At 46.0% G+C, this 18,492-nt stretch overlaps 1 protein-coding gene across 4 annotated transcripts in view; it reads right to left on the minus strand.

Annotated features, from left to right (window-relative positions):
- Positions 1 to 18,492, minus strand: part of atp8a1 (ATPase phospholipid transporting 8A1) — a 330,023-nt gene that overhangs the window by 247,565 nt on the left and 63,966 nt on the right. For all 4 annotated transcript variants that reach the window (XM_033027892.1, XM_033027903.1, XM_033027886.1 and 1 more), the window contains exons 3-4: positions 16,659 to 16,758; positions 8,880 to 8,978 (exon numbers count right to left, since the gene is read on the minus strand). Coding sequence is in view for 2 of the 4 variants with exons in the window: in XM_033027886.1 (XP_032883777.1) it covers positions 8,880 to 8,978; positions 16,659 to 16,758 (199 nt within the window). In the remaining 2 variants the exon portion in view is untranslated. The remainder of the gene's footprint in view (positions 1 to 8,879; positions 8,979 to 16,658; positions 16,759 to 18,492) is intronic.

Genomic DNA, 18,492 nt, shown 5'->3' on the forward strand with positions numbered 1-18,492 from the left:
AATCAAGCTGTTTATCAGGTGTTGCATACTGCTCTAGAATAACCTTCGTGCTCTTGTATTCAGTACTCAGCTAACAAAGGAATGCATTTTGACCATCGTATTGAACTGTCCTGTTACAAAGTGCCTCATTCATCCCAAAGTCAATTTCTTCCACAACACTCAATATTCTTCCATTTATTGCAGATTCACTTGCCTTATTGATATTCCCCAATGCTTCTCCGGTTTTAAATCATCTTTCTGTCCAAATGATGAGCCATCTTTGTCTTCCCACAGTCTGCATTCATCCTCCTTTGGACTCAATGGTGGTACCCACTAATACCAGTTTTCAGGTCGCAAAAACCACCATCAAACTTTGCCTTTTGCCTCCGACTATAATTTCAGATCAATTGGCCACACTCCATTGGATCAAATGGATCTTCTCGCTTTTTTATACAAGCTATCAAATCTAAAATCCACGAATTCTACATCAAACATATGATCTTCATTAATCATCCTTTTATTTCCTCAAATAATTCAATCATTAATTAGACAATCAATCGTTATGCTGACCTAGCCCTGCTTAATGAGTAATTTAATAAATGAAGCTTTCTACTTTCCTTATAATAAATTCCAACAACGCGCTCTCTGCTGAAGTTAAACAAAGTGGCCTGTAATTTTCTTGTTTACACAGCAAGGAATATACCAGGCTGCAACATCATCATCCCGTGCAACCTTTTTGACACCAATCCATTAGCCAAAGAATTTTAGTAAACGATGGTCAGGCTCTACAATATACTCCTTTCCTTCTTGGACAACCTGCAATATAGATGGGTCTTGATCCGAAAGGTCACCCATCCTTTTTCTCCAGAGATGCTGCCCGACCCGCTGAGTTACTCCATCGCTTCATGTTTATCTGCAATATATTTCAACTGAACCTGGTAATTAATCCATTTTGTAAAAAAAACTAAAATTGTTAATACTTCCTTTCTTGTTTACACCATCAAATATATTGCATCTGCAGTATCATCTCTTGAACAAACTCTCAGAAAGAAAAACAAAGACCTTGCCCATATCCTCTTTTCCCCCCATACACGTTGCCTTTTTTAAACCCCAAATAGGTCTACTCTTTCCTTAGTTATCCACTTTTTGTTTATTATACATCTTTGGATTTGGGCTTAAAGAAAGGTCCCAACTTGAACCATTGCCTGTCTACAGATGCCGCCAGACCCACGAGTTCCTTCATAGAAACAAGGAGTTCCGTCAGCAGTTTGATTTTTGCAGTCTTTTTGTGCCTCCATCTTTGGATTATGCTTGATTTTACATGATAATGTTCTTCCATTTCATCTCTGGGCTCCCTAATTTACTTCCAAACTGCTTTCTGACATAATAAGGACTCACAGGCCATTTTCTTCTGTCTTGTTCTAGCCTCTAAGCATGTCGGCATCCGGACTTCAGGTTTGGCCATCCAACTCTTTCCTTGTGGGAATACATTTTCTCATTGGACCGGCATGTTGAATACTTCCTAATTCTCGGCAGATTTATTATGGAACTGGCACTTATATGTGCAAAAACATAAGGTGTGGAGTTCACGCTATCTACACATGTTAACATTAATTATATTGTAGTGCGTGGGTCTCAAAAGGAAGCACGAAGTCCAGTGTTTTGAGAGGCACCTTTAATTATGTTCCTCCCGGTTGTAGGGAAGACCAAACAAGAGAAAGATGGCACGCAAACCCCTGCCTTTAAACCCTCTGGCTAAGGGCCGCCTCCGGACTGAACGACTCCAGTGCCGAGGGGTTCGACAGGTATGATGGCACGACCCTTGGGAGCCGCCACAGGACCGCCCCCCCCCCCCCAGAACCCGAGGCACGAAACGCACCGGCGGGAGCACGACCCGGCCGGCCCGCGTGCGGAAGTCAGCAGATCGTGGGGCTGGCGGAGGCATAGATGGAGGGGCAGGTCGAGGGATAGGTTGAGGGACAGGTTGAGGGACCGGCGGGAGGACAGGTGGAGTGACAGGCGGAGGGAGCCATGAAGGGGGGCGCCCTCGAGGCCGAGGTTGGGCAACCAGCACCGGCTGGTCAATGTCCAGGTGTGCCGGCTTCAACCGGTCAATCGACACTGTCTCCGGCCGGCCCCCCATATCCAGGACAAAAGTCGACTGCCCGTGTTCCAACACCCGGTACGGGCCGTCGTACGGCCTCTGTAGTGGCGTCCGGTGGGCATCACGGCGCAGGAAGACGTATGGGCAGTCCCTGAGGGCTGATGGCATGTGCGGGCGAAATGTCCCAAGGCGGGACGTCGGCACGGGTGCGAGCCTGCCAACTCGCTCGCGAAGGCGCTTTAGAAGCGGTCCACCTTTGTGAGAAGGTGGGTGATGCCCCGGGACGGCGGGAGAGGCCCTACAATGTCTACGTGGAGATGGTCGAATCGCCAGTGAGGTAGACCAAACTCCTGGAGAGGCGCACGGACATGGCGCTGGATTTTCGCCGTCTGGCACGGAATGCAGGTGCGAGCCCAATGGCCAACCTGCTTGCGCAGACCGTGCCACATGAAACAAGCGGCCACTATTGCCGTTGTCGCCCGGATTGATGGGTGAGCCAGTCCGTGGATCACCTCGAACACCCTCCGGCGCCAGGTGGCAGGGACGATGGGGCGCGGCTGATTGTCCCCGATTGTCCCCTACATCGCACAGGATTGTCACTCCTCCAGGACCGAGAGGGACATCCTCAAGGCGGAGGCCGGAGATGGCAGTCCGGTAGGCGGGCATCTCATCGTCCATGAGCTGTGCCTCTGCCGGCGCAGAATAGTCAATTCCGGGCACCACCTCGAACACGGCGTTGATAGCGGGGCGGGACAATGCGTCGGCCACCCGGTTCTCCTTCCCCTCGATGTAGCGGATAGATGTTGTATACTCCGAAATGTAGGCCAATTGCCGCTGCTGTCGTGCGGACCAGGGGTCGGAAACCTTCGCCAGGGCGAAAGTGAGCGGCTTGTGGTCCGTGTAGGCGGTGAACGGGCGGCCCTCCAGGAAGCAGCGAAAATGGCACTGCCAGGTACAGAGCCAGGAGCTCGCGATCGAACGCGCTGTATTTCGTCTGCGTGCGGTTGAGGTGCCGGCTGAAGAAGGCCAGGGGCCGCCAACCTCCAGCCGTCAGTTGATCCAGCACAGCACTAACCGCCGACTCCGAGGCATCCACTGTGAGAGCAGTCGGGGCATCTTCCCGCGGGTGCACCAGCAGTACGGCCCGAGCAAGGGCCTCCTTCGCGCCGTCAAAAGCTGCCACTGCCTCGTGGGTCCACTCTACGTTCTTATGCTGCCCACCCGCCAGGAGTTGATACAGCGGCCGCATGATGTGGGCCGCGGATGGCACGAAACGATGGTAAAACGCCACCATGCCGACAAACTCCTGCAGGCCACGCACCGTGCGTGGGCGGGGAAACCGACGGATGGCGTCGACCCTGTCAGGCAGGGGAACCGCGCCTTGCGCAGTCACGCGGTGGCCGAGGAAGTCAATCTCGGTTACACCAAAACGGCACTTGTCGAGGTTGATGGTCAAACCATGCTCGCTGAGCCGCTGACAGAGCTGCCGAAGGTGGGCGCAATGCTCCTGCTGCGAGCGGCTGGCCACCAGGAAGTCGTCCAGATACACAAACACGAAATCGAGGTCGCGACAAACCCCGTCCATTAGGCGTTGAAAGGCCTGCGCAGCGTTCTTGAGGCCGAACGGCATCCGCGTGAACTCATAAAGTCCGAATGGCGTGATGATCGCCGTCTTGGGTACGTCATCCGGATGAACCGGGATCTGGTTATAACCCTGTACCAGATCACTTTTGAAAATATTGTGGCCCCAGCCAAATGGGCGGTGAAGTCCTGGATGTGGGGTACGGGGTATCGATCCGCTGTTGTTGCGCCGTTCAGCCGTCAGTAATCCCCGCAAGGTCGCCAGCCCCCGCTTGACTTAGGGACCATGTGGAGTGGGGACGCCCAAGGGCTGCTCGAAGGGCGGACGATCCCCAAGGTCTCCATTGTGCGGAATTCCCGCCGTGCCAGACGCAGTTTATCCGGCGGCAGTCGGCGTGCTCGTGCGTGGAGAGGTGGGCCGGTAGTCTGGATACAATGTACCACTCCGTGGCTGGGGGTCGATGATCGAAACTGTGGGGTCAGAATGTCTGGGAACGCGGCCAAGATCCGTGCGAAGCGGGAGTCCACGGACGACAGGGGCCGTCCCACCGGTTGATACAAACGCAGCGTGATCGGCTCCATCGTAGCGGCGTTGACCAAGCGCTGACGCCTGACGTCCACCATGAGGGAATGCGCCCGGAGGAAATCGGCCCCGAGCAATGGCTGGGAGACGTCGGCAATGGTGAACCGCCACGAGAAATGGCAGGAGCCGAACACGATCGGAACCATGCGCACTCCATATGTGCGGATGGGGCTGCCATTCGCCGCGGTGAGGACGGGCCCCCACTTACCGGAACGAATGTCGGCCAGCGAAGGGGGCAGGACGCTGAACTCCGCTCCAGTATCAACGAGGAAGCGGGTCCCAGAGCGCCGATCCCAGGCGAAGAGGCGGTGAATTTGGCCGGCCGCCGCAGGGACTATTGGCAGCCGGCCCAGGCGTTTCCCGGGAACGTGCACGGCTGGCAGCATTGTCGTGCTGCAGCACCCCAGCGCTGGTGGTAGTAGCACCAGCGCCTCGTGTTGGTGTTACTTGGAGCTTGCCTGCTCCTGCTGGTGGTGCCTGCAGCTTGCTGGCGCTGGACTGCAGGTGCAGTACCCCTCACGGCCGCGGGGGACGATCTGAAGGGCTGTCGGGCTGGAGCTGTCACTCCTTCCACAGCTCCCCCACCGGAGGAAATCGGGAGCTGCCGGGGTGACGTCATTGGCGCGCCTGCCGACGGCCAGCGCGTTGACGTCATCAGGGCGCGTCATCCACAGCGCGTCGGCGTGCCTCCCGAGGGCCCTGATGTCTGCAAAGGAAACGTCTGTGAGCAGACGAATGTAGGCCGGCAGCAGATGCAGGTAAGTATATTCGAATAGCAGGCACGGCGTGTGCCCATCCAGCAGAGCCACCATCTCCTTTAGGAGGCTAGATGGCCGTCGGTCGCCTAGGCCCTCCATATGCAGGGTCCTAGCAGCACGCTCCATCCTGCTTAGGCCATAAATCTGGAGCAGGAGCTCCTTAAGGCCGAGATATTTATCAGTGTCCGGGGGGGCTGCGAGGAAGTCCGTGACCTCCTCAACCGTGTCCTGGTCGAGGGCCCCCACCAGGTAATAGAAGCGGGTGGCATCGACCGTGATGCCCCGCAGGTTGAACTGGGCCTCCGCCTGCTGGAACCAGATGAACGGCCGGGTGGTCCAGAAGGTAGGCAGTTTCACTGAGACCGCGTCCAGAAACAGGGCTGGGCCGGCCTGTGAGGAGGTAGGGCTTTCTCTTCTCTCCATCATGACGCCAATGGAGCGTCGGGGTCACCAATGTAGTGCGTGGGTCTCAAAAGGAAGCACGAAGTCCAGTGTTTTGAGAGGCACCTTTAATTATGTTCCTCCCGGTTGTAGGGAAGACCAAACAAGAGAAAGATGGCACCCAAACCCCTGCCTTTAAACCCTCTGGCTAAGGGCTGCCTCCGGACTGAACCACTCCCGTGCCGAGGGGTTCGACAGGTATGATGGCACGACCCTTGGGAGCCGCCACAATATGCTACATCATTAACTACAATTAATACTGCAAGGCAGTATTTGGATGAGGTCACACTTACGGTATGCATGTTCATAATCAATTACATTTTCAATATCTCACTTAGAATACTCTAGTAAAGTTCTTCCTTTTTAGGACTCTTGCTATTTGGAAATAGGAATATAAAGAAGTTGTGAAACATGCAATGAAACTACTATTTAAGAAAAAAAAAGTTATGGATCAGCAGAATAGTCCTTTAGATTTCTAAGCAAACTGGCTTCACCATTATCATGTATTCTGAATGGAAGGCAAACAGCCCCACTGTAGAAACCTCTCTGCATGTGTGCTAACTGCTACATTCAGGATACAACAGCTGTCACTTTTGCAATTAAAACATGATACTAATAAAAGCGAGTAATTCTCTGAAAGATAATAAAAGGCGATGCAAAGCTAAATATTTTATAGTTATCCAAAAAGCTGGTAAACTCATTTCACAACATTGTTTCACAGAACAAATGTTCCTGCTTCTCCATACCAATATTGAAAGTTTTCTATTATGAAATGGAGCTCTGTGTATTAAAGCAATACCATATGGCATTTCTGCATTTTACAGCAAGATGATAGTGCAAATGTGATGCACAGTAGATGACTGCTGCCGTTACTAAGGGGTAAGCCATTTAGATTGGAGACGAGGAAACACTTTTTCTCACAGAGAGTTGTGAGTCTGTGGAATTCTCTGCCTCAGAGGGCGGTAGAGGCCGGTTCTCTGGATACTTTCAAGAGAGAGCTAGATTGGGCTCTTAAAGATAATGAAGTCAGGGGATATGGGGTGAAGGCAGGAACGGGGTACTGATTGGGGATGATCAGCCGTGATCATATTGAATGGGGTGCTGGCTCGAAGGGCAGAATGGCCTACTCCTGCACCTAATGTCTATTGTCTACTCAAGTTTAATTGAGAACAAATGAAAAGTAGGCTGTGGCCTGATCTGCAATTCATTGGGATCACGATTGATCTTTCACTTCAACATCAAGTCTTTGCATTGACCACCTCATGATGCACTTAATACTGAGTAAATTAACCTCAGTTTTAAAGCAAATGAGGCCCCTTAGGAGTGAATTGCTACAATTCACTAGGCTTGAAGAAATTGCTTCTCTCTTTCTCCCTCTCCTAAATGGACAATCAACTAGTCAACTGCAAAGTGGACTCCTGTCTACAAGTTGCTTACCCAAATGCACATTAACTGCTGATGTCAGGCATCTAATGCAAAATGTTCAAATGTTTCCTTCACCGCTGGTGCTGAATTATTTAAAAAATAATTGCAACATATTGGTTTTTAGTGACTTGCCTTGTGGGTTTCAATCATCAGATTCAGCAGTAAACATGCTCAACTGACCAAAACATTTCTAAAATATACTGTAATGGGGAATTTTTAAAATAAATTTCTGCTCCTAAAAGTGACTAAATTAAAAACGTTTTGGATAGTATCTTCTAATCCCCGAAAGTGACTTTTCAGATTTTATTTTTATTTCCTGATAGGTAATCAACTTTAAAAAGTCTGATATTTGGTCGCATGGTTAACCTCGAGGCAGAGTACTGAAGCCTGGGTGTTTGTACATGAAATCCGTGAATAGCACACGGCAGATGTAGGTTAATTGGCTTATTTACGGTAAATTATCCAGTGTGTGGGATAGTGCTAGTGTACAGGGGTGATCGTTGGTGGGAATTGACAAATGGGACAATGGGCCCGTTTCCACGCTATTTCTCTAAAGTATAAACACTTTAATATGGCAGCAGGAAGCTAGTGTAATCTAGCAATGGCCAAATTAATGGTGGTTCAAAATTATTATTATGTCTGTAGGTATATTAACCCCGGTTTTCTGGTATTTCTTTGTGTGTGCTGCTGGAGTATTCAGACGTAAAACTGTTGCCTCTGGGTCTCTAGCTCCACACCCGTCAGACGTTAAATTAAAGCTTTGTATGGTCTTAAGAATTTATCCTTTGTCTATCTTTTTAAGTGAACTTTCACAGTCTTTGCAACTTCATAGTTGAGCAAATAAGGAAATGAATTCAATTATTTTCCCACCACGAACAGCAAGATGGTCATAACGAGAGGATTTGAGTATAGGAGTAAAGAAGTTCTTCTGCAGTTGTACAGAGCCCTGGTGAGACCACATTTGGAGTATTCTCTGCAGTTTTGGTTTCCTAATTTGAGGAAGGACATCCTTGCTATTGAGGCAGTGCAACTTAGGTTCACAAGGTTAATCCCGGGGATGGCAGGACTATCATATGAGGAAAGATTGTAAAGAGTGGGCTTGCATTCACTGGAATTTAGAAGGATGAGAGGTTATCTTATAGAAATGTATAAAATTATAAAAGGACTGGACAAGTCGGATGCAGGAAAAATGTTCCCAATGATGGGGAGTCCAGAACCAGGGTCCACAGTCTAAGAATAAAACTGAGATGAGAAAAAACTTTTTCACCCAGAGAGTTGTGAATTTGTGGAATTCTCTGCCACGGAAGGCTGTAGAGACCAATTAACTGGATGAATTTAAAAGAGAGTTAGATAGTTCTAGGGGCTAGCGGAATCAAGGCATATGGGGAGAAGACAGGCACAGATAACTGATTGTGCATGATCAGCCATGATCACAATGAAAGGTGGTGCAGGTTCGAAAGGCCCAATGGCCTCCTCCTGCACCTATTTTCTATGTCTATATCTATGGTTTCGCTTTCAATTTAACAAAAGTGGTGTTTGAGAGCATATATTTTTCATATTTAAGATGTTCTGACACAAGCCAATGTGGCTCTGACTGAATATTATCTATGATATCAAAAAGCTCATTGCCAACTTGCCGCAGGTAAAGCTGACCTCCTGTTTATTTATGGATGGAGATATCAAAACAAGTAAGTCCAAGATGCATGCTGTGGTGAGTAGTTTTATTTGCATGCTATAGACGACATTGTAATCATCAGGTCTATTTCCAGTAATGAGTGCTGCAGACTGTTGATGAGGTCACTGGATTTATTACAAAGGACTTTTTGTAGAAATGTAAAATAGTTTAATTTATCTCCAACCATATGCACGAAACATTTGCAAGTCAATAACCACACTAAGCTTGTTTTTTTTTAACATTACAAAATCCCACTGCCTTCAACTATTATCTTGCTCTTGAACATACAGTAAAACAGTTGTCTTTATAACATTGAAATGGGTGATCACTTACAATATCTTCTATTATTTCTTTGACTGCAGCCACAAGAAGGATAAACAACAATGGGACCAATGTTGTATAACGACCAGTTGGGGAAACATCAGGGATTTGCTGGATAAAAAGAAGTAGGATGTAAATATATAGATTATCTTTCCACAGAACATCCCAATTACCTTTCATACAGACACAAAATATCACAGCATATCACAGCATTAAAATTTAGCCTAATTTACATTCAGACCTTAACTCCAGAAAATGAACAGCAGATCCAGAGGAAAGGCTAAGAGAACAGAGATGAGGTGTTTGAAATTTAAAAAAGGCACACATTTCTGGGTAGATCAGACCGCATCTCTGGAGACACTTCGGGTCAGGTACATTCTTCACGTGTTATGTCAGATGCTGTGATTGTAGAAGTAAAATTTGAGTTTGCATTTTCAAATGGTATTATTGTATCTACATATGGTATTTAGATGAGAACATTGATTTTTGAAGGTACTTGTAGTAAATGTGAGGACAACCAAAAGAGGCTGTTAGAAACAATATTTTCCCCCCACCAACTCTACTGGATAGGGATAGCGAAAGAGGATGGCGTAGCAAGCTATGAGGAAAATCTCCAAACAGATCACCAAGGATGTGGGATATTAGACCATTGTCATGCTCATGTGGGTATTATCAATTACCATGATTGATGCTAATGGACCAGTGGATCTCAGCATATTTGAGGTCTTAGCAGAGATTAGACAGCAACTTTCAAAGACAAAGTTCAAAGATGCGCTTTCCGCGATAAAAAGGGGTGGAAAATTTAGAAGTGAAAAGGGCAGAGTAATGAAACTCTTCAACAATATTAGTTAGCAGTCCAGAAAATGAATACTATTAAAATGTACAAGATTTATAAGCACAACAATAAAATATGATCTGTGGGATAATTGATACCCAAGGCACAAGGAAATAGGGGAACTCTCCTGGCCCCTCAAACATGCTCTACCATTTACTATGAGCAAAGCTGATCTACTGTACTTCATTCCTCAATAGCTCCACTGAGCTAGTTCCACGTGGCTTTCAATTCCTCAATTTTTCCAAAATGTACCCATCTCATCCTTAAATACCTCCAGTGATCTAACTTGCACAATTCAGAGGCAGAGGATTCTACTAATTCTCTTCCTCCTGCAAGAAGAAATTCCCATGCAAGTTTGTCTGAAAAGATGGCTTATCATCGACTTGTGTCTCCTTGTTTGAATCTCTCAACATTTGTTTCAATAAGGTCACCCTCATTCTTTTAAATTCCCCCCCAAAAATGATCCAACTTCTTTAGCTATTCAAGTTAAGACAATCCTGTCTTCCAGGAATTAGCTGAGTGAATCTTTTCTAGATTGCCACCAATGCCTTTTGTTAAATAAGGAAGTCAAAATTGTACACAGTACTCCAGAGGTGTGGCCTCACCAACAACCTGTACAGCTGTAGCAACACTGCCATTTCAAAACTCAACCTCTCTCACACAAAAGCATTTCTAAACTCCAACCCTTTTAACAATAAAGTCAGTGGGGTGAAGTCCCTGGCCAGCTTTTAAATTGCACTGTGGATCTGGGTGGCAAGGTGAAGTCATTCAAAGTCAAGTCTATTCGTCACATACACATACTAGATGTGCAGTGAAATGAAAAGTGGCAATGCTTGCGGATAGTGCAAAAAAACTACATAACAGAATGGAACAGAAACACTTTTTCGCATATTGCATATCTGTGGGAGTAAAAAGAGAAAAAAACAGCAATTAAAAAAAAAACCTGTAGAATGGTACAGTAAAGTTAGTCCCTGGAGAGATAGGAGTTTACAGTCCCAATGGCCTCTGGGAAGAAACTCTTTCTCATCCTCTCCGTTTTCACAGCATGGCAACGGAGGCGTTTGCCTGACCGTAGCAGATGGAACAGTCCATTGCTGGCGTGGAAAGGGTCTCCCATGATTTTGTTGCGTCTGGAGTTGCACCTTCTGATGTATAGTTCCTGCAGGGGGACGAGTGTAGTTCCCACAGTGCGTTCGACCGAACTCACTACTCTCTGCAGAGCCTTCTTGTCCTGGGCAGAGCAGTTCCCAAACCAAATCGTGATGTTTTCGGACAAGATGCTTTCCACAGCCGCTGAGTAGAAGCACTGGAGGATCCTCAGAGAGACTCTGAATTTCCTCAATTGCCTGAGGTGGTAAAGGCGCTGCCTTGCCTTACTCACCAGTGCTGCAGCGTGTGATGTCCATGTCAGATCTTCTGAGATGTGGACTCCCAAGTATTTAAAGCAGCTCCCCCTAGCCACAGTATCCTCATTTATCCTCAATGGTGTGTACGTCCTCGGATGATGTGCCCTCCTAAAGTCCACGATCAGCTCCTTGTTTTTTTTGATATTCAAGAGGAGGCTGTTATCCTGACACCACAGTGCCAGATCAGCCACCTCCTCCAGGTAGGCCTTCTCATCGTTATCGGAGATCAGGCCCACCACCACAGTGTCATCAGCAAACTTGATTATAGAGTTGGAGCCGAACCTAGCCACACAGTCATGTGTGTACAGGGAGTACAGTAGGGGGCTGAGGACGCAACCCTGGGGGGATCCTGTGCTCAGGGTGAGGGACTTCGATGTATTTCCTCCCATCAGTCCAATATACTGTTACTTAGAAATTACTTTTTCCAAAATCTGGTGAGCTGTCATGGTGCCACATTTGCTGCTGTTGCAAAATTAAGTGGGTCACCAAATAAAATCTAAAGTTTCTATAGTGGTTTTATTCCTTTCAAGCAGCATACAACTCCATCTGCACATTTCGTCAATCATTGCTGCATAATAATAATAATAATAATATATTTTATTGTCATTGCACATCAGTGCAACGAGATTTGGTATGCAGCTTCCAACCGATGTCAAAAAAATAAAAAATAAATAAACTGTACGACGTGACCATCTGAGGGAGACAGTCCAGGTGGGATGGGGGGGCACTCAGCAGGGCCGGTTCAGAGCCGCTATAGCTCTGGGAATTAAGCTGTTTCTGAGTCTGGAGGTTCGGGCGTAGAAGGCCTTGTAACGTCTGCCTGAGGGAAGTAGTTTGAACAGTCCATTACAAGGGTGTGAGGAGTCTTTATGGATGCTGACGGCCTTCCTGAGGCACCGTGTGTAGTAGATGCCCTCCAAGGCTGGTAGCTGTGTCCCAATGATCCTCTGCGCTCTGTGGACGACGCGCTGAAGAGCTCTCCTCTCTGCCTCCATGCAGCTGAGATACCACACAGAGATGCCATACGTTAATATGCTCTCTGTGGTGCAGCGGTAGAAGGTTGTCAGCAGCTGTTGGGGCAGACCAGTCTTTTTTAATGTCCTCAGGAAGAACAGTCGTTGCTGTGCCTTCTTGACCAGCGCAGCGGTGTTGGTGGACCATGTGAGGTCCTCTGAAATGTGAGTGCCCAGAAACTTAAAGCTGGATACTCTCTCCACACTTTCCCCGTAGATGGAGATTGGGGCGTATTCTCCATTATGGGACCTCCTGAAGTCAATAATCAGCTCCTTGGTCTTGGAGGTGTTTAGTGACAAGTTGTTACGTGCGCACCAGTCCGCCAGGTTCTGCACCTCCGCTCTGTATTTTGTTTCATCACCGTTGGTGATCAGCCCAATCACTGTTGTGTCGTCTGCAAACTTCACGATGGTGTTGGTGTCGAATGCAGGAACACAGTCGTGAGTGAAGAGGGAGTAGAGCATGGGGCTTAGTACACAGCCCTGTGGTGTGCCGGTGCTCAGGGTGGTAGTGGAGGACAGGTGCGGGCCCAGTCTCACTGCCTGCGGTCGCTCCGTCAGAAAGTTCAGGATCCAATCGCATATCGGTGAGCTGGTGGAGTTTGGTGGTGAGCTTGGTGGGGATGGCCGTATTGAATGCAGAGCTATAGTCAATGAAGAGCATCCTTACGTACGTGCCCTGTCTATTCAGGTGAGTCAGGACAGTGTGAAGAGCCAGAGAGATGGCATCCTCTGTTGATCTATTTGCCCTGTATGCAAATTGATGAGAGTCCAGTGAGGCAGGGATGCTGGATTTGATGTGGGAGAGGACCAGCCTTTCGAAGCACTTCATTAGTATTGGAGTTAAGGCAACCGGGTTGGTGACTTTAGACTTTTTCGGCACCGGCACTTTGGTAGCTGTTTTCAGGCACTTGGGGGCCGTTGCCAGAGATAGAGACAGATGAAAGATTCTCGTGAATACCTCCGCCAGCTGTACAGCACAGTCCTTTAGTACCCTTCCCTGGACTCCATCCGGGCCTGCAGCCTTGCGTGGATTGATCCTACACAGGGCGCACTGTACCTCCTGAGTGCTCAGTGTTAAGGCCTGTCCCTCCGCCATGGCTGGGGTTATTCCACTCCTGGTGGTGTTGCCAGTTTCAAAGCGGGCAAAGAAGGTGTTTAGTTCGTTGGCCAGTGTGATATCACCGTGGGGGCAGGCGGGGCTGCTCTTGTAGTCAGTGATGTCCCTGACACCATGCCACATGCTTCTGGTGTCCGCGGTATTGAAGTGGTCTTCACGCTTTGCCTGTGGATGTCTTTGGCCTTTTTTATACCTTGCGAGGCAGGCGGGTGAACTCTATGGCCAGCCTTTAAATTGCACTGTGGATCTGGGTGGTAATTCTGTGCAGACTCATAGGAAATGAATTAACACCATTAAGGTTGGCAGCTGGAAAGATTTTTGGTGGGGGAGCAGAGGAGAGAGTTCAATGATGCATGGGTCTTCTGGGAACGAGCAAGAGGATGGAATGCAGTGATAGCACCCCTTGGGCTCTCCATTCACAGGAGCCACAATCTTTCACAGCAGGCTTCAGGCAACAATCTTTTAGAACAAAAAAATTACAGCAAAGTATTGTTGTGTACAAAAACCGTATCTGTGGGGCATCACAAGTCATGAACAAATCTTAACCATGAGTGTCAAGTACCTCCCATTGAAGAGATAATAACGATAGATGCAAGTTAAGACATTGTTTCAAGTTCAATTAAGAGGGAATGGCCAGATATGAATGACGTGCAGGAAGATAAGAGTTGGTCTTGACCTTGTGTTCCTGGACTGTACTGTTCCATGTTCTTAGAGAATACTTATCCATCATGTATATTGATGGGATCATCACATGCCAATACAAAATGGGGCTATGGCAGCTGCACTAGGACGAATTATGATACGAATGCTCAGAATAATTTTCATGCGGGAAGGACCTCAACAGGAAATGAGCTTAAAAACACTCAAGATCAATTAATATTTAAGAAGGAACTGCAGATGCAGTCTGAAGAAGGGTTTCGGCCCGAAACATTGCCTATTTCCTTCGCTCCATAGATGCTGCCTCACCCGCTGAGTTTCTCCAGCATTTTTGTCTACCAGATCAATTAAACTGCTTTTGTGCGACATTCATGCAAAAAAAACACAAAACGCACCTTCAGGCATACTTCCACCACGGAGCAGCATCAGGGATTACCTTTACATAATACTAATACCACAGAGCCATGGAGCCAACAAGGGGACTCTAAGAATTTATTTTGCAGGAAAAAAATTACATTCTGGAATCATAGAGGTAACAGCAGATAAAGTGGTCATGTCACACTGAGTCCATACAATAATATGGTCTCTACAATAATAATCCAGCAAGAACCCTATAGACTGAACAGACACCTGCAATTTTTACCTTTATTGATCAATCCCCGTTCAAAAAATAATTGAATTCATCTGCACCATTTCTTGTAGCAGTACCCTTTCAATTTCTAACCCCTCTCTGCATAAATCTTTGTGTTATAGTCTGTTTCATTTCTTTCTCAGTTACGAAACTGGTTTGGATATTTAGTGTCTCAAGAGAGTATTCCTGTTGTTGTTTTTTTTAATTCAAATTTCAGAACCAAGTTTGAAAAAAAGAGGAAAACCCATTGTTTTTACATTTCCGCATTTGACGATTCACAGTTCCTGTGCAAGATTGTTTTGTTTTTAAAATGAGTTTGTCAAACTTTCCTTTCTCAGTTTGGAAGCCAGGTCCATTGGTATAGCAACCTAACACATTCTACCAGTCCAATGACATAGCACCCTAACACATTATCAAGATGGCCATGTGCACTTCAATCTACTGAATTACTTTTAACAAATTGGTTGTTAATCTGTTTACAAACTGAACAGTAATTTTATGTGCAGCACTGTACCAATAGTTTATTTTCGAGATACAGCATGGAAACATGCCCTTCGGCCAACGAGCCTGCTTCAACCAGTGATCACCCATACACCAGTTCTAGCCTCCACACTAGAGTCACTTTATAACAGCCAATTGACCTACGCCTTTAGAGTGTGGGAGGTAAAACGGAGCACCCAGAGAAAACCCAGGGAGAACGTTCAAATTCCACATAGACAGCACCCGTAGTCATGATCAAACCTGGGTCTCTGGCGCTGTAAGGCACCAACACTACAGCTGTGCCACTGTGCTGCCCACAGCAGCAAATAGATTCAGAGTTTTACAGTAGAGCCCTTTGGCCTGAGTGCACACCAATCTCAAGCACTACACTTTACATCAATCCTCACATTTTATCAATTCCCTCAACATTTTATCTTTCACTTGCATACTATGGTCAATTTACAGCGTCCAAATAACTCATCAAACCACAAGTCATAGGATGTGGGAAGAAACGAGAGCACTCGGAGGAAACTCAAATTCAAAGGGCAACCGCCACACTGACAGCACAAATGTGATGATCAGTTGATATGGTTTGTTTTAGTGCTTTGGAAAAATAAATGTGGCCAATTTCCCCATATGGCAAAAATGAAACATATTGTATTCCTCCAGGATCATTCCAGTAGCATTTACCCTTTTGGCTTTAACAGGGACTACCACGGGGTGAAAATGCATCCCGTATTAAAGGGACATAAAATCAGATTAGTTTATAGATTAAATGTAGGGACGTAGTGTCATGTATATCTGACTTTGACGCACACTCTACAATAGATCACCATTATTCCTGTTAATTTCTGGTCAGGGTGGTAAAAAAATTAATTGTTAGCGTTGTTTAGTTGTGTAAACATTTCCTCATCCAATTCACATTTCCTTAAATACATGTTCATTGAAATCCTTTTGCCTGTCACTTGTTCACTTAACTTGCACATCACTTAAATGTTACATTTGCACTTTTCATTATGACTGAAATCATTCAATTCATTTACAAACGGTGTGAAAGGCAGAAACCCAACACCAGTGACCTGAATGTACTTCATGAATTTGGTATTAACCCTTTGCTTTACTATTATAGTGGTTTTCAATACATTTAACATATTTTCCATTAATGTTGTGTTGTTTTATCACATTTTTGATCTAGATATGTACATGGATAGATCTGGAGTTTGCCTCTCACAACCTAGTAACAAACCTGTACAAGTATTTTAACAGTACAGATGTTGAAATCCAATCAGTATACAAAACAAAAATCTCAAAAAAATCTTAAATATATCAGTGTTCGATGGACTGGTAGATGGCAAGTCGGCAGAATGGTTCTTCATTCTGGACTAAAATTACTTTAATAAAAAACACCAAGTGCTGGAGTAACTCAACTTCAGTCTGAAGCAGGGTCTCAATCTGAAACATCATATGTCCATGTCTTCAACAGTTGCTCCCGACACTTTGAATTACTCCAGCCATTTGTTTTTTATTTGTAAACAGTTTTGTCTTATCTGCAGTTCCTCATCTCAAAAATTACTTTTCATCAATTTCTAAAAGTGGAGAATATATTTATAAATTTTTTAAACCAACCTTGTGCAATCAAGCAAACCTACCTGGAGAAGGGCTATAAACAGGAAAAAAGAGTTGGCTGCTCGTCTAAACTGTGAGTATAGGAACCTTGGCATGAATGTAAGCAGGTTATATTTTGCAGTGCTGTTGAGAAACAAAACAGAGTATCAGATATTAAACCAATATGCATTAATTAGTCAACTTAAATGTAATGCGTGTCACAGAATATTTCCATCATAACAAATTCAATAGGTATACAGACGCAAATGAGCGCACAAATGCTTCAGAATTATTTGTGAAGTTGAACAAGTATGGATATATGAGCGGTCACCAAATAGGAAGCACCAGAGGATGAGTAAATGCTAAACTGCAACGGGCAGAAGCTGCAATTCTCCATTTTTAAACTGATCCACTAAGCTCTTCTTGCAATGGGCCACAGTAGTCGGCCATTGATCACATTGATAAAATCCCAAAATAGGTTCTCGGAGCAGACTTAGGTCTTGGCCCATTAAGTCTACTCTGCCAATCAATCACGGCTGTTCTTTCTTTCCCTCTCAACCCCATTCTCCTGCCTTCTCCCCATAACCCCTGACACCTTTACTAATTAAGAATCTGTCCATCTCTTCCCTAAAAATATCCATTGACTTCCACAGCCATCTCTACAGTAGTAATCCAAGACAATATAATAATCTATTAACTACACCTGAATTCTGAAACTTTGCTGCACTTTCATCCAAAATGTACCTCAAATTCGTCATGTTGTCACCTGTGGTTCACGAAATCACACAGCCGGTAGTCTGCAGTTCTAACAGATTGATGCCACTTTAAAGTTATAAAAGGTGATTATTGTAACATAATTACAACTAATTATGTTTGCAAATCCTTCAAAAAATGAGAAATTATTTCTAATTTAGGGGGTCAGAGCGGCGATTCTGTGGACGCAGTCGGGAGACCCGGATGGTAGTTTGCCTCCCTGGTGCCAGGGTCTGGGATGTGTCTGAACGTGTCCAAGATATCCTGAAATGGGAGGGAGAGGAGCCCGAGGTCGTGGTACATTTTGGTACCAATGACATAGGTAGAAAAAGAGAAGAGGTCCTGAAAGGAGAATTTAGGGAGTTAGGAGGAGAGTTAAGGAAAAGGACCGCAAAGGTAATAATCTCAGGATTACTGCCTGTGCCACGCGACAGTGAGAGTAGGAATGGAGCGAGGTGGTGGATAAATGCGTGGCTGAAGGACTGGTGCAGTGGGCAGGGATTCAAGTTTCTGGATCATTGGGACCTCTTTTGGGGAAGGTGTGACCTGTACAAAAAGGACGGGTTGCACTTGAACCCGAGGGGGCCCAATATCCTGGCGGAGAGATTTGCAAATGCTACTGGGGAGACTTTAAACTAGAACGGTTGGGGGGAGGGACTCAAATAGTAGACAGTGTGTGAGGCAGGAGGCAGAGAAGGGAAGCACTCAGACCCAACATGTAGGGGGAAAGAAGAAAAATATAATAAACAGCGAATAAGAGGTGGTGGGTTTCTTAAATGTGTGAGCAGAGAGACAGAGGGGTGTAAAATGAGGGTAGAAGCAATAGGTAGCAAGGTGAAAAGTAAAAGTGGCAGGCAGACAAATCCAGGGCAAAAATCCAAAAGGGCCACTTTTCAACATAATTGTATAAGGGGTAAGAGTGTTGTAAAAACAAGCCTGAAGGCTTTGTGTCTCAATGCAAGGAGCATTCGTAATAAGGTGGATGAGTTGAATGTGCAGATAGCTATTAATGACTATGATATAGTTGGGATCACGGAGGCATGGCTCCAGGGTGACCAAGGCTGGGAACTGAACATCCAGGGATATTCAAATATTCAGGAGGGATAGACAGAAAGGAAAAGGAGG

Source organism: Amblyraja radiata, chromosome 1, assembly GCF_010909765.2.
Source record: "Amblyraja radiata isolate CabotCenter1 chromosome 1, sAmbRad1.1.pri, whole genome shotgun sequence".
NCBI classification, from domain to species: Eukaryota; Metazoa; Chordata; class Chondrichthyes; order Rajiformes; family Rajidae; genus Amblyraja; species Amblyraja radiata.